Source organism: Macrotis lagotis, chromosome X, assembly GCF_037893015.1.
Source record: "Macrotis lagotis isolate mMagLag1 chromosome X, bilby.v1.9.chrom.fasta, whole genome shotgun sequence".
NCBI lineage: Eukaryota > Metazoa > Chordata > Mammalia > Peramelemorphia > Peramelidae > Macrotis > Macrotis lagotis.
Genome location: NC_133666.1, coordinates 628,823,264 through 628,839,886, shown reverse-complemented (window position 1 = coordinate 628,839,886; position 16,623 = coordinate 628,823,264). Strand labels below are relative to the sequence as shown.

Genomic DNA, 16,623 nt, shown 5'->3' with positions numbered 1-16,623 from the left:
CTGCCCACCCCCCTCAGTTCAGGACCCCTCAGGAAACCTCATCCATGTGTTTTGGTCAGACTTTGGTTTAGGACAGGAGGTTCAAATCCCTTTCCAAACTATTATCCAGAAGAAGAAATTGAAGCCACAGAAGTCTAACCCGCCTGGCCATGCTGCTCCATGGGGAGAAAGAGGGTGGAAGGATATTTTGGAGGAGACTAGATAATGAGTTTTCTCTAGCCAATGTCCTGCTATTTGTCATACTAGAGAGAGAGGTGTCTGAGGTACTGAGAGGTCTTGGAGACACATAGAGTCAGTATGAGTTTGAGGGGAAACTTGAACCTGGATCTTCTGAACTCTTAACCTGTCTCTCTCTCTCTCTCTCTCTCTCTCTCTCTCTCTCTCTCTCTCTCTCTCTCTCTCTCTCTCCACTGTTACATTCCCTCTCCTATCCAGTAGCCTTTGCCTCCCCCTTCCCCCATGACATTTTTTTTCTTGTATTTTTTCTTTCTCCCCCATCCTCATCTGGTCTACCTTGGATAGTACTCCCTCTTAGTTCAGCCTCAAAGGGACCAACAAAATGCTCTAACCTGGGGGAGGAGGAGTTTTTTTTTTTAAGGTTTTTTCAAGGCAAACGGGGTTAAGTGGCTTGCCCAAGGCCACACAGCTAGGTAATTATTAAGTGTCTGAGGCCACATTTGAACTCAGGTACTCCTGACTTCAGGGCCGGTGCTCTATCCACTGTACCACCTAGGCACCCCAAGGAGTCTTTTTTTAATGAATATTTTATTTGTTTTCCAATTATACACAAGAGTAATTTTTTGTAAGGTTTTGAAATTTACAATTCCCCCCCACTCTCCCTTTCCCTCCCCCATCCCCCCACAGAAGGCAGTCTGATAAACTTTACATTGTTTCCATGCTATACATTGATCAAAATTGAATGTGTTGAGAGAGAAATCATATCCTTGAGGAGAAAATAAAATATTAGAGATAGCAAAATTATGTAGCACATAAGACACTTTAAAAAAAATCGAAGATAATAGACTTTCGTCTTTGTTTAAACTCCACAGTTCGTTTTCTGGATACAGAAGGTATTCTCAGTCACAGGTACTCTAAAATTATCCTTGATTATTACATTGATGGAATGAGCAGGTCCATCAAGGTTGATCATCACCTCCATGTTGCTGTTAGGTGTCCAATGTTCTTCTGGTTCTGCTCAACTTGCTCAACATCAGTTCATGCAAGTCTTTCCAGGCTTCTCTGAAATTCCACCCCTGGGAAAAAGTCATATCAAAATTAAGAGCTACATTTCCACAGTCCTTTTTGTTGACAAGGCTGACATAATACAAGAAACGACACAGAAAGTGCTCCATAAATGCTTGTAGACTTACTGACTTGGGGAGACACTAGAGCTATTTTGGATCTTCTGATGAAGAAACTGAGGTTCCAGGAAGTCTAAATTCTGCCTCCAAGGCTGCTCTCCAGAGCCATAGCAGGATTAGAACAGGAACCACTGAGCTGGAAGGAGTTTGGAAGGAAGCATTTTATGTAACTCAATATGGTCAGCACTTGCTACAGGCCCTGAAGTTTTCTGGTGGGAAATGTGGTGGAAGAGCACCTTCAGAATAGGAGTCCTGGATATGATGCTCTGGCACTACCTACTATGGGACCTTGGGCAAGTCACTTTCCCTCTCTGAGCCTCAGGGTGCTCATTTATATAACTCCCAGTCCACCTCCCAAGGGGTGGTAAAGAAAGGCTTTGTTAACCTTAAAGCACCTAAAGTGGTAAAGAAATGGGGGCTGTATCCTTCCTATCTGAATTCCCTTTGCTGGGAGTTCACCCAGTAGGTCTTCCTTCTTGATTATTCTATGACTCAGACCAAGCACTTGGACCTGTTCTCCTGACTTCTTCACTTTCTCCTTTTTTCTGTCATGCATTTCCCTGATGAGAGTTTTCCTACTGTTCTTTGGAGTTCCTCATTGGTCATAGGATACAAGGGGCTCACACCACCATGGCTCTCTCTAGTACCCTCTGTGTGGACCCAATTATGTCCTATGTCTCACATTTACACTGTAACTCCAATAGAAAATTGGTATTAAAAAAATATAGACCTTTATTTTCCAGGGGTCATTAGAGGAGACTGGCAATTTCTTATCCTCCAGCCTCCATTCTCCTCTGCCTAATTTTGAGCCAAATTCATTTTCCATATGTACTATGTCCCTAATATACATAATGATGGGCATACTCTATAGATTTACCCTCCAATTGCAGGTCATAATTTGGGCAAGAGGCATTCTTCATCCACTTTGTCTTTTCTGGTATAGATGGTCAGGCCAAATTCTTTGGAGTAGTTATGGATTGGGTAGATACAAAGAAGAATAAAAGCACAGACCTTTCTCTTCAGAAACTTACAGTTGTTTAGAAAGGCTATAACACAAATAACTAGACTTTGATGGGCACACCATGGCCCCATCCCCACATAAAGACTAAAAATTACATGGGCAAATTGGAAGGAAGAGAGATTCCCTTGAATTGGGACAAAAAAAGGAGGGATCAGGAAGGATTCCAGTACAATGCAAGCTCTTTGGGGGACAGGAGGACTGCTGTAGGTTTATCTTTTGTTCCCAGACCACAGTAGGCAGTCAATTAATGTTTGCTGAACTGAACAGAAGAGGATCCTAAGAGGCAAGCAGGAGGAGTCAGTGGGCTCCCTCCAGACAGGAGGTACAGCAGGGCTTCCCTATTCTACGAAACATTTGCTCTTATACATTTTTAAGATACAGCCACTCAGGGATCCTCTGCTTAGAGTACTAAAAGGTAAAGGGATTTTCCCAAGATGTCTCAGCAAACATATGTTAGAGTCAGGACTTGAACCTAGATCTTCTAGCTCCAAAGCCAACTCACTGTTCACTGCAACATCCTTGCTTCTCTGAGAGCACTGGTGAAACATTTCAAATCCAAAGAAAATGAAGCCCAAACACCTTGTGATTTGAAGTTAGTGAGTGTGATGGATAGAGTGTTGGACCCAGAGTCAGAGAAATCTAAGTTCAAATTCAACCTCAAATGCTTTGTGACCCTGGGCATGTCTCTTAACCACTACCTCCCTCAGTTTAAAATGGGCATAACAACATCACTTAACTCCCAGGTTGTTGCGAGGATTAAGTGAGATAATAGTTGTGAAGCACACTTTATAAACCCAAAAGCACTATATAAATGTTCTAACTATAATTATAATTATTATGCATAGATAGGTCATAAGTAGCTGCTGAAGAAAGTCAGGTCAGGCCAGAGGGAATAATGGATAGGGTATTGACTCTGGAGTCTGGGAGAATCAAATCCCACCTTTAATACTTACTGGCTGTATGATCCCAGACCAAGCCTTTTCCCACTACGATCTTCCCTTTCTTTTTCTGTAAGAAGTGGAGGTTAGAATGGTGCCTCCAGTTCTAAATATGTGATATCCTGGCTCAAATTCCTGTAGTCTGACTTTAACTTCCTACTAGACAATGACCTTTTGACTCGCTCTCTCTCAATCCCTCTACTTATTAATTGTCAGGGGAGTTTTTGCTTGTTCCATTTCCAACCTGGGTTGGTTTTCCCAATCCTAGGCAGCCTGGTAGCCTCACCCTTCAAAGAACTCACTCTATTGGTGACCAACTTACTGTGGACCCTCCCATTGACTTTTACCCTCCTGTAGTTCAAGGGATCCACTTGGGCCTCCCTCTCTGGTGGCAGGGATTAAGGACATCCTACCTGGCTAATCCTTTTGTTTGTCTACAGTTTCATTTCTATATTTCTTCTAAAACTTCTAATCTTCTAATTCAAAACTTTACTGTTCTGGGCCATGACCCCATGAGAAGAGGACCTGAACTCTACCCTACTGAGAAGGTCAAGGTTGCAGGATATCTCAACTTCCAGACACATCTTCTCTTCCTGTTCCTCTGTTGTCTTTTCCAAGGTCAGTCCCTTTACTTCTGGCCTCCATCTTATTCTCTCTTATCTCTCCAGGAGCTGACCCTAGAGACCATGACCTGACCCTCCCCATCCCAATCATCAGCCTCTCCTTAACCACTGGCTCCTCTGACCTTCCCCATCCTTAGTAATCCCTCTCTTGACCTCTTCAAGTTACCATCCTACTGTCAGCATCCTAAAAAGAATAATCTGTCCTTAGACTATCCCAGGAAGAATCTCCCAGACAGAATTCAGAGATCAGACTTGGTGCAGTCCCTGAACCCACCACCTTCTGTTATCTTATGGATCTTTTTCTTCTCTTTTCTTTTCAATCAACAAGCATTTCTTTCCTCTTTTCCCCACAAGACTTGGACTTTGAAGACTGAGAAAATAAATCTTAGCCCCGCCCCCCTGGAAACCACAAATTTCTCTTAGGCCCCTGTAGAAACCCCAAATGACTCTTTGCTTCCATGGAAACCATAACACCCTTCTTTCCTATAGCACTCACCCTATAAAAAGCATGCTACTCTGGTGCTAGAGTCTATTCAGACCCAGCCCACCATTGTCCTTATACCATGAGCTTTCTGACCTTATAGAATAGTTTAGATAAACTATCCCACAATCATTCTGGGTATCATAGAATTCCCTAGGGAGGAGAAGTAGCCCATCTTTGGGGATTGGTACTGCTAATCTGGAGAATTAACCCAGTACTTGAGCTATATTTATCTTAGATTGTATCCCTTCTTACACTCTATGTCTTAATAAAATTGGACTACTTTCAGTCTCTGAAATGGATCCTTCAATTCCCTTCTCTTTTGCAATTGCTCAACCAGTTTCTCTGACCCATAATGTCTCCCCACTCCAACAACCCTTTCTTGTTGAATTTTTACCCTTCCTTTAAAGGCCGGTTCAATTGTCACCCTTTTGAAGACACCATCCCTGATCATAGTGACATCCCACCCACCTAGTCATTTAGTTTCAGTTTAAGCAGAGAAAGAAGCATCTCAGTTTCATTTCTTTGTTTTGAGATGGTTCCCCACCTAGTTAGGATTTTGGAAATCCTATCTCCTGGGAGTCCTGGCAAGGAGGAAGGGGGAGTGATGGGGAAGGAGTCTTACCTTTCAGATTAGCCCTTCTATCAAAATGGCCTGGGTGTAGCAATCATCCTTAAATATCTGGGCATGGTGGGTCTCAGCAAGGATTACAAGCGTTCATTCTGGCAAAAATCAAGGAATTAACCAGAACTCACTGATTCCCTGGTTGCATTCCTTCAGGGGCCCCTTGCCTTGTTTCTCCTAGGTATCAGCACCAAATGTAAGGTTGGAAAGTTGGAATAAGGAGGACAATAAAATGTAAAGGGGGTTATTAAAGAAAGGCATAATGGCCTAAGTCTGAACAGATTCCAGCACTGGATAGTTTTGGGAGCATTCTTTTTATGGGGTGAGTGCTATAGAAAAGCAGGGTGTTGTGATTTCCATGGGAGCTAAGAGTCCTTTGAGGTTTCCATGAAGGTCAACATTTGTTTTCTCAGTAAAGTTTCATTTCTTCTGGAAACATTACTCAGCTGGGCTCTATTGGGCAAGAGTGAAACCCAAGCCTGAATTCAACATATTCCTCACAAGACTCCAAAAGAGTATTTCACCCAGTGAGTGCCAATTGATATCCAATTATCAGCCAGGCTTAATTACTTTCTAAAAACAGATATTTACTAAAGTGGACACAACACGAAGAGTTGCTACAAAATATTTCTCCTCCAAACACATTCTCCCACAAATGCAGGCAGGCACAGTCCAAGAAACAGTCTGCTCAAGCTCAAAGGACACATATGGAAAGGGATATTTCATTATTGCTGGTTGCTGATTTCTTCCAATCATAGAACCCTTATGAAATTCACCTTTAGAATAGTTTAGAAGCTGCCTTTCCTCAGCATGACAACTTTGTCCCTAATTCTCAATGCAGACACTGCCATCAGCTGTTCTGGGAATGCTGCTAGGTAAGAGGCTGATGAGAATTCCCAAAACTATTCTATCCTATTTGCCTTTTTAAAGAATACAATAAATTCAACATGTTTCTTTCAAGAGTGTCTTCTCCATGTTTCCTTCTGAACTTCTGTTCTCTGTTCAGTTTTTTAAATGTTTCTTTCCTACTTCTTTTCACATTGTCCTTCATACCCATCTCTCCTCCAGATTTCCTCAGTTGAACCTAATATTTGTTTTTGGTTTTTTTTTTTATATTTTTCAAGGCAATGGGGTTAAGTGGCTTGCCCAAGACCACACAGCTAGGTAATTATTAAGTGTCTGAGACCGGATTTGAACCCAGGTACTCCTGACTCCAAGGCCAGTGTTCTATTCACTGCGCCACCTAACTGCCCCTTGTTGAACCTAATAAAGAATTAAAATAACATATAATAATCTCCAGAGTTTTTCCAAATAAAAAACAAACCTAATTAGATAACGTATTAGCCATCAGAGTTTGGTCTTAAGAAAGAGTAAACAGAATTAGATTAATATACAAGTTTATTATTTGGAGTCATAAATCTGAAGGCTGGATATGATAAAGCAGTTCCTGCCCTAGTCACTCAAGGGAGTGACCTTCAATTCAGGATGTGCTTCATATTAGTTCATTAGGTCAGGAGAGGCCCTATCAGGAATTCCATTAGGTAAGAAGTAAGCCCTCCTGACTCAAGATTATTGTCCCTTATCACTTATGCTAGAGACCTCCATAAAGCATGAGAATCTTCCCCCTTCAGGATGTTGTCACCATCCTGTGGTTGTTGATACCATGGGGAGATATACACTTGTTACAAGCAAACTAAATTTGTATGTTTATAGACATTGGCACCTCTCAATTAAAAATAGGGAGGAAAACTCTTTAATAAATAAGCATAGTTGAGTAAAACTAATATACTCAATGGTCATGATCAAAAGTTCATGTGTCCCACAATTGGATCCATCAGCTTCTGTCAGGAAGGGGGTAACATGCTTTATGATAGATCTTTCTGGGGTCATGGTGGTCATTAGGTCATAGGATCAGAGTTCCTAAGTCTTTCCAAACTATTTTTCTTTACAACTTGTCATTGTAAAGTCTGTTCTCCTACTTCTACTCTTTCTTCTACATCAGTTCATATTTCCCAGGATTCTTTGAAGTTGTCCCTTTCTATTTCTCTGGAGTTTCTTTTTGGGTTTTTTTTTTTTACTTGAAATTTCCCCATAGGATCAGGAAGTTTATTTAGCTTAGGATTGTTCTCTCTCTATTACTGTCATTCATCATAATTAAACTCCCTTCCTATGCCTCAATCTCTCTATTGTTTTATTCATTTCTACACAAACTGTGTATTTGTGTGTGTGTGTATTTGTTTTCAAAAATCCTACTCTCCTCAGTATTTCCTCCATATTGCATATTCTTCTCAGAACCCAGTTTTAAGGAAGAATTACTTCTACCCCTTCTTCAAAATGAAAAATCTAGAAAGAATTTATTAGTAAGAGAAGGGGCCCACAGGAACAGAATCAGGATGAATTGTGGCTAAAACTAGAGTGTTAAAGATGACTGACCTTCCCAAAAAATGGAAGAATTGAAAAGAACTCAATGGTGAAAGAACAGACAACCAGGAGCAGATACAAGAGGTAGCTGAGGCAAAGTGGAATAGTCCACAGAATCAGGGATAGTTGATCTGGAGTCCTTTGCCTAAATGGAGGCTCAGGTATGCATCTTCACATCCTCTCTTTTTCTTATATAGTTCCCTCAATATCCTCTGAAGACCTTAAAGTTCTGTAAGAACACTTGTTTCTTCTCTACCTGGTAGCTTTTTCAACATCATATAGCAACTTCCAACTCCTCAAATAAATTCTCCTTTCCAGGTTTTTCCCAAATCAAATATTTGCATTTTAAAGTTTCAACTCAGCTCAGATTCTTTCATCAGAACTTCCTGAAAGTCTTCTATTCCAAGAAAAATTCATTTTTCTCTCTATAGGATATACTTAATTTTGAAGGCTGTTATTCTTAAATGTATGCATATATCTTTTACCATTGAGAATACTTTATTCCAAGACTTCTTTTTTATGGTAGAAACCACCAAGTCTTGTATGATTTTGACTGTGATTCCTTGGTACTTAAATTTTTTTCTTGCTGTTTGCAGAATCTTTTTCTTTGACAGATACTTTTGGATTTAGGCTATAAAATTCCTGGAATTTTTCATTCATAGGTTTCTTTCAGGAGATCATTATTTTCTTTCTATTTTCACTTTGAACTCTAATTCTAATAGATCTAGACAGTTGCATCATAATTTCTCAAACTACGGGATCCAGGCTTTTTTTTTTAATCCATTTCTGTAGAGTCTGACAATTCTTGAATAATCCCTCCTTGATTCTCTTCTGGGACAATTATTATTGATAGAAGAACCCTTCTATTTTTCTCCTATTTTTTTTTCAATCTTTTGACTTTGTTCTAGTCTTTCTTGTTGCCTCATAGAATCCTTGATTTCTACATAGTCTATTCTAATATTTGACTAAAGTTTCCACTCTCTGTTTTAGGATATTTATTGTCCTTCCAATTCTTCCCTAGAGAGTTTATGATTTTTACATTTTGTTAAATTTCTTCCAGGTATTTTTATATTCCTTATGGAAAATCCATTTTTTTTTTCAGTTTCTGCTTACAGTGGTTAGCCCATACCAATGCTCTTGTTCTAGTCTGGACTTCAGAAAATCTCTAAATCTTTAAGAATTCATTATAGGGGTGGCTAAGTGGCGCAGTGGATAGAGCACTGGCCCTGGAGTCAGGAGTACCTGAGTTCAAATCCAGTCTCAGACACTTAATTTTTACTAGCTGCATGATCTTGGGCAAGTCACTTAACCCTATTGCTTCACAAATGAAAAAAAAAGTGATATGAAGTTTTTCCCTATTTAATAATTTCCTTCTTTTTTCCAGTTGTGTTCTAAGCCCAAAGTGATTAAAAATGGCTTTTATTAAGATGTCTTAACAAAAGGACCACTTCTTTCCAGGGGAGAGGGGCACCTAATCCCAGAAATGCTAGCTCTTATATGCACTTTCAAAGGCTTGTTCCTCCCCATTCCTGCCAATCAGTGCCTGGGATCACAATCTAATTGATACACCCCCTTACTTTTTCCTTGCCCTGTTCATTACACTAATGAGCACGGGGAGGAAGCAGTAACCTCCTTGAGCCTGTGCAAAGAAGGACAGAACCCAGAACTAGGTGGGGCAGACCTGATCTAATCTCAGTTTTTGATCAGTTTGAGTCTAAGGTTTTTGTTAGGCACTAATACACAGGCAGACCTGTCTTTGTAATGTAAACTAACAAACTACCTTAATATTCTTGTGGGTCAAACACCCGAATATTCCTCATAAGTTGTATTGATTTTTGGTACTGCAAAAGCTTCTCATCTATGGGAATGGAAAGATATTATATCCTCCCCACTGTTTAGAGAATTACACAGGCTGAGGCTGGAACTAAAAGAAAAAAGAATTTAGAATCTCCCTGTCTATCTATCCTGGCTGAGCATCTTTGCAAGTTATATGTGCAAATACAAAGCAGGCTTTGCCAAAAGCAGTAAAAGCCTAACAAAACTTTGCATAGGGATGTACAGAGGAGAAAATGTACCCTTCAGCCCTATGACAGTGAGCCCTTTCCAAAACTAGAATGAGTGAGCCAGTGTTCAGAACCAAGCATACCATGGCATCATCTTCCTGATGTCATGGTCTTCTTAGAGAACAGAGGACAAACAACAGCAAACTCAGCATGAATCAAGTCTCAGAGATGATTTCTAAACTTTTAAGTAAGTTTAGACGATGCATGAAGAATTTCATGTTTTTCAGAATGGCATAATGCTATGCTTTCCATTCAGATCAATAGAAGCTTTCACTCTTACCACACCTTGGGAGGTAGCAATTTGCCTTTCCTTAGAGGTCTTCATGTAAAAATGGAATGACCACTTACTGGTGGTCAGTTGTTAGGTATGTTGAATATGTAGTTTTGTTCAGATATGGGCAGGCAACCTACAGGTTTGCAGGATCACAAATTTAATGCTGAAGAACTTAGAGGTCACATAGTCCAACACTTTAATTTAGCAGATAAGGAAACTGAGCTTCTTTTCCCATCGGTGAATTCTTCCCAGAACTTCAATTTTGGGAAAAGGGTCTGGACCAACCATCCCTCACTCTCAATATTATGCCAGATGCTCATTTCTGGGTAGCTCCTGTTTTTAAATTCACGTTTTCTTTGTTGTCTTTCCCTCACTAAAGTATAAGCTTCATGAGGATAGGGACTGCCTTTCTTTTTTGTTTGCATTTATATTTCCTAGGTTTAGCACAGTGTCTAGAATTTGATAAACTGTTTAATAAATGCTTGTTGATTGACTGACCGATTGTAAATTAGCTCTGCTCCTAGGGCTTTTTTTTTTTTAGGTTTTTTCCAAGGCAAATGTGCCCAGGGCCACACAGCTAGGTAATTATTAAGTGTCTGAGACCGGATTTGAACTCAGGTACTCCTGACTCCAGGGCCAGTGTTTTATCCACTGCACCACCTAGCCACCCTGCTCCTAGGGTTTTAAGAGAGGAAAGAAAATGGAGAATAAAAGAAATATTCCAGTGTAGGGAAAAAGGTAAAGGTAGAACTTGTTCCTTCTCAAAATTAGGTTGTTTAAGAGTACACAATGTAGTAGGCCATTAATACTGTATTGAAGTTTAAGCATTTTGGTGTTTAAGACTGCAATGAAGCCAAGAGAAAAACTGGAAAAGAAGAAAAGTTTCTATATCTCATATGCACACCAAATTTGCCCTATTTCTATTTATATGGACTTTGTACAAAGAAAGAACTCCAGTCCTTTATTTTATTCTTCCCATCCATGAGGCCAGGAGTAGAAAGGTTAGATGTTCCAGTCTGTCATTCCATACCAATCCTTCTAAGAGACTAGAAGCAAGGACGTTTCAGAAAGGCTGGTAATTTCTAGTATGGCTACAGTCTGAAGGAATGGTACATAATTAAAGATGAGTGGTGGTCATACAGAGACTCAGATAATGAGGACAATACCGCACTGTCATGGGAACCAGAGCAGAGTACCCATCATGACCCTTCATGGACAGACCAGGGTATAGATAGTGTCAAATACTGACATTGCCCTTAGTTTTTTCCCTTTCCTTAAAGGATCTTGTAAATTTGTAAATTTGCAATCCCTCTCTTAATTCTATTCCTCATGCCCCACCACAAAGTGAAGGTGGAAAGTGGGAAGTTTATGGGGAAATTTAAAGTAATTGCCAATTATTAAATTTTTTCAATAAATTATTTGACCATTAATAGGAGGAATTGGCAAGAAAAGATAATGTAGATAATTTTGATTATATGAAATTGAAGTCTATTAGCACAAATAAAAGCAATATAACTAGAATAAGTTGGGATTCTCTTATTTGGGAAAAAATCTTTTAATCAAGATGAGGAAAATGAACAACAGGAACCTTAAATTATTAGTTCAGTCACAAATATAGAAAATAAGAGAACATATATAGGTTTTCTGTATTCAAAATCAGATCAATTGTCTGTATTGGCTTTCAAATAAGATTTTCTACTTGATAGAGGGAGCAACTGGCATGAGTGGCATTGAGCTATTTGATCTCAAACCTCTCAGAGGCACTACACTGTACTACTGTGTTCAATTGTGCAGATTATGATTTAGGAAAGACATAAACATGGGAAATCAACATGGAGAACTGAATTTGAAGTCACTAGACTTATATTCCAATCTCAATACTACCTGTATCAACTTGAACATCCAACTTAGAATCCAGTTCCCTCATTCACTAAATCAAAAAATTGGGCTAAATGATCTCTATGTTTTCATTCAACTCTTAAGTTTTTGATCTTATGATCATTTAATCCTGCCCATATCTCAGCAAGAAATACTTGTATAACATACCCAATAAATGACCACCAGGAAATGGATATTCAATCTTCAATGAAGGGCAATCTATTACCTCCCAAGGTATGGGAGAAGCAATAACCCTTAGCAATCTGGTTAGAAACCATGTTATTATGCAGCTTGAAATTTACTAGGTATGCCTAAATCAATGGAATAATTTTTCAGACTTGGCTTATCTAGGAGATTAAAATATGAACTGCTGATGTAATTACTCAGAGGCATAAAAATCAAGTACACACAGTTAGTTGTCATCATTCATCAGGACTGCTCCTCCAAAGAAGGAGTTTGGTAATTTGTTTTTTTTAATGTCTGCCTTTTTTGGTTGTTTTTATTTTCATAAAAGAAGCTCTTAGTTTTATTTATTAGATCAATAGTATTTTTACTTTCAATTTTATTAATCTCCTCTTTGATTTTCAGGATTTTTACTTTAGTTTATTTGGGGATTTTAATTTGTTGGGTTTTTTAGTTGCAAGCCCAATTCATCAATCTGCTTTTTCTCTCCTTTACTGATGTAAATGTTTAGAGATGTAAATTTTTTCTAAGTATTGCTTTGTTGCAATCCACAAACTTTGACATTTTGTCTCCATGTTGACATTATCTTTAATAAAATTAAATTCATTGAAATTATTCTTTTATTTGTTATTTGTCCCACTCATTCTTTATGATTAAATTATTTATTTTCTGATTAATTTTTAATCTGCCTTTCATGAGTTGCATTTTGATAGAGATTTTCAAGCAGAGGTTAGACAACCATGTCTCAAGAAAGTCATAGAAGAGATACTAATTCATAAATAGACTCAGACTAGATGTCTTCTGAGTTCTCTTAAAAATAGGAGAATCTCTGTGATTCGAAAAGAAGAAAATGAGTGATAGTTGAAGTCATTTTCTCTCTTTAACCCAGTTTTCTCAGCTTTAAAATGAGAGCAATTATCTGTGAATTGTCTGCTTTATAAAATGTTGTGGGATTAACTGAATGAAAGGATATAAAAATCATTCCATAGTATAAAATGTCAAACAAGATATATTTGGTAATTGTGTTCTAGGGCAAAGCTCAGACCATGTACCTAGACCACACATCATCCTTACATCTCCATGAGCATTGCTGGGAGAGGTCTTGCTTCTTGCTCAGGGAGAAGTCAGAGGACAAGGGGAGACTTTCCAGAAATCACTAGTTAAAGGAAAATTTCAAGCTGATTTGGGAGATAAAAACATCATCTCACTCCTTAAATGGCCATGATCTTTCTGACTTTGTGACCCCATGAGTGAATGAATACACTTCTGGGCTGCACACCAATACCCCCATTACAAAACTGCAGAAGCCAGAAGCTCCTTACTAATAAAGACAAAATAGCATGATCTTAAGTCAACCTGAGACAATATTGGGGTGGGGGGGATTAGCAGAAGGTCTGCATTTAATCCATCCTAATGGTCCTGTCTTACTCATATCTCTTATAGAAGCCTCTACAAAGCCCAGGAACCATGAAGGCAACAACAAGGTGAGTTGTGGCTAAATATGAGGGAAATGGTCTCAAGTAGAGGTGAGAGAGGAAGTAAGTAAAGGTAGTTGAGTTCAGAGAGAGGAGAGAGGGGTTCAGATAAAAGAAAGGTGAGGGAAGAGTATAAATATATAGGATTAAGCAAAAAATAAATGGGATGAGAGAGAAGAGATAGAATTCTAGAAAGATGAGATGGGCTTAAAGGGAGTGGGAATCAGTCAAAGACAGCATGGGGTCAGAAACAGAAGAGTGGGGATCCCAAAGTGAAGAAGCCCATGAGAGTCCAGTAAAATGTCACAGAACTAATAGCTGACAATTATATAGTATTTAAAATTCCTAAGTTCTTATGCATACATTATCTCATTCCAGCTACACAACAACCCTGTAAGGCCTATACTATCATATTTATTATATAAGGAAACACATTTATTATATAAGGAAAAAGCCCCAGAGATGCTGCTTGACATCCTCTAGTCCCAAAATCATTGAATATCATAGAATCTCTTTTAAATTTTTTTTACTTATTTAAGACAATGGGTTTAAGTGACTTGCCTGAGGTCACACAGCTAGGCAATTATTAAATGTCTGGGGTCAAATTAGAACTCAGGTCCTCTTGACTACAGGGTCGATGCTCTATCCACTGTGCCACCTAGCTGCCCTGATTATCATAGAATCTTTCTGATTCTCCCATTCTAGTACCCTTCCTCCTAATTTAGTCTAAGTTACTGTGCTTTTAGACAGATATTCTAATCTTATGAGATTATTCATTTTTTCTTATCATCTGAAGAGTCTTTCTTACCACTTTGGATCATTTCTCACTACCAATGACTTTTGGACTACTAAAAGTAAGAAAGAAATTGGAAATGAAGCAACAATACTGTTACAGGGCCTAGAACAGGCTGTTTTCCAGTCTCCTGAGGAGATCCAGAAGCTGCAGAACAAATCTGTCCTAGGTAAGCTTATTTGCCAGAAGTCATTATAATAAAATGTGGTTGTGTCTTCAGAATCCCAAACATTCACTAGATTCAATCCACTCAGTATAACAGCAAATAATCCTATAGAAAAAAATCATTTAATCAGGTTACTATAATGAATGTGTAGTATTCAGTGATTCACATGGTTAGAATGGCTAGCATGTAGTGTTTAGTAAATCTTTGTTGATTCATTGGTTGGGCAGGCCTTTAATACAGACCACAGATGAGTGTTTTTTGAGCAAGGGTAATTGACTTTCAGGACTGTAATTCCCTCCAGGGGCAGTTTTCTCTAGCTCATAACCATATAACAAAAACTCCATTCCATTGCCCAATCTCTCTGTGATGAGTTCCTTCCTTCATGACAGTACCTCTTCCTATTGGTACCTCCCCCTCCTCCATCTACCTCAACCAATGCTGAAGGTGAAGATCAGAAATTAGGTAGTGTTCCTAGACAAACTGCAGGGATCAGACTGGAATGTAGGTGATGGGGAGAGGCTAATTAATCCACCTTTCCTTGACTTAATTTTCCCCAGGAGTTAGAATTCCTAGTCACAGTTCTGTTGGGACCAGCCAAATTAGATTTAGAAAAATTAGTATTACCTTGGCTGATCAAGCGATACATATTTTTATGTAAAATTTTTGTATCAAATACATATTTGATCATACAGCTTTTGTAGTAGAAGATCCTACTTCCTGAGACATCTCATTAAGTTTCTAGATAATTCTTCAAGGAAAGTTTTCCTGATATCAATCCAATGTCAAATATCCACCCATTCATTGTTCCTGGTTCCATAAAAATGAGTCTATTCCTCCTTCCAACTAAGAGTTTTGTTAGTGTCAAATCAAAGTAAGGAACTTTATTGAAAAATGAGAAAATGGTGCTAGGTGAACCCTTAAGTTAAATGTTACATAACTATACTGCCACTATCCAAATCACAATGAAGATGCATAGCTGATGTGGATCCCTCAGACTCATACAGTAGACATTAAAATGACAAGGAAGCTGCCTTTCAGACATTTCTACCATTGCCCAGATAACTGAACTCTTCTCCTAAGTGCTAGTGGTACCAAAATTAACTATCATTTCACATAATGCCCTGGGGATTATATGTGACTTATTCAAGGAAATGAGCTAGGATGCTTCAAATGGTGGTGGCTTCTTGGCTAAGAAGTAGGCAAGGCAGGTGGACTCACTTGTTTCATTGTTGTTCCCAGCTATTGAAACACGAGTAATCAGCAACTGCTCCCAAGAAAATGGCATCACTAAACTGAAAGCTCAGAATAACTCAGTGGAAATTCCCTGCATGGATATCATCCACTCAAATGCCCAAGGTACACTAACTTTATGAACTCTGCACTCATCTATAACAGGCTGGAATGCAATATATTCCTTCTATGTCAAAGAATCCCCAGGTATTTGACTTAGAAAGGGCTTTGGAGACTCAACCAACTTGTATCTGTCTAAACAAATATCCTTTCTGCCATAGACCTCAATGGCAAATAATCATCAGATGTTGCTTGGAGAGCTATAGTGAGAGAAGCTACATCCCTAGCCACCCTTTACCACTTTGGGATAGCATTAATTGTGAGCAAGTTCTTCCTTCCATCATGGACAATTTAGTCTCTGGGAAAATACTATTACAAATATCATCAACCCAATCTTTTTTTTAATGTATTTTATTAGATTGCTAAAAACCAAATTATTATTCTGTTGCTGTCCTGATCTATAATTTCATCAGTGTTGGAAACTTGCAGTGTGTAGATTCCATTCACTAATGTAGATTGATAATTCATCTGGAACTGCTAAAAGATCAGATGACTTGCTTACAGTCTCTGTAGAAGGAATGACTTTGGAGAAAGCTTTAGTTACTGCTATTTAGTCATTTAGTTTTTGTGTCTGACTCTTCATGATCCTTTTTGGGATTTTCTTGCAAAGACTGAGTGGCTTGCCATTTCCTTCTCCAACTTATTTCATAGATAAGGAAGTTGAAGCAAACATTCAGAGTCAACTAGATATTAAGGATCTGAAGCTAGATTTGAACTCAGATCTTCCTGATGCTAGATCTTATACTGTATCTATTGTGATACCTATATTTGACAACTGTTAAATTCAGATTCAATTCAAATCAACTAGCATTCATTAAGTGCCAGCTCAAAGAAGTTTAAAAGTAAGTGAGGAAGTAGAGGCACTTTCAGTGTCTTCAAGACTCTCAACTACAAGTGCTGAAGAAAGCCCTAAGCCCAACCTTCTCATTCCTACCCTCTCAACTCTATCCAGTGTCTCACTCCATAAATTC

At 38.6% G+C, this 16,623-nt stretch overlaps 1 protein-coding gene across 3 annotated transcripts in view; it reads left to right on the top strand.

Annotated features, from left to right (window-relative positions):
• The window catches only part of LOC141500466 (adhesion G protein-coupled receptor E3-like), a 79,638-nt gene that overhangs the window by 34,742 nt on the left and 28,273 nt on the right, over positions 1 to 16,623 (top strand). For all 3 annotated transcript variants that reach the window (XM_074203645.1, XM_074203646.1, XM_074203644.1), the window contains 3 exons: positions 13,312 to 13,352; positions 14,140 to 14,305; positions 15,542 to 15,658. In XM_074203645.1, the coding sequence (XP_074059746.1) occupies positions 13,312 to 13,352; positions 14,140 to 14,305; positions 15,542 to 15,658 (324 nt within the window). The remainder of the gene's footprint in view (positions 1 to 13,311; positions 13,353 to 14,139; positions 14,306 to 15,541; positions 15,659 to 16,623) is intronic.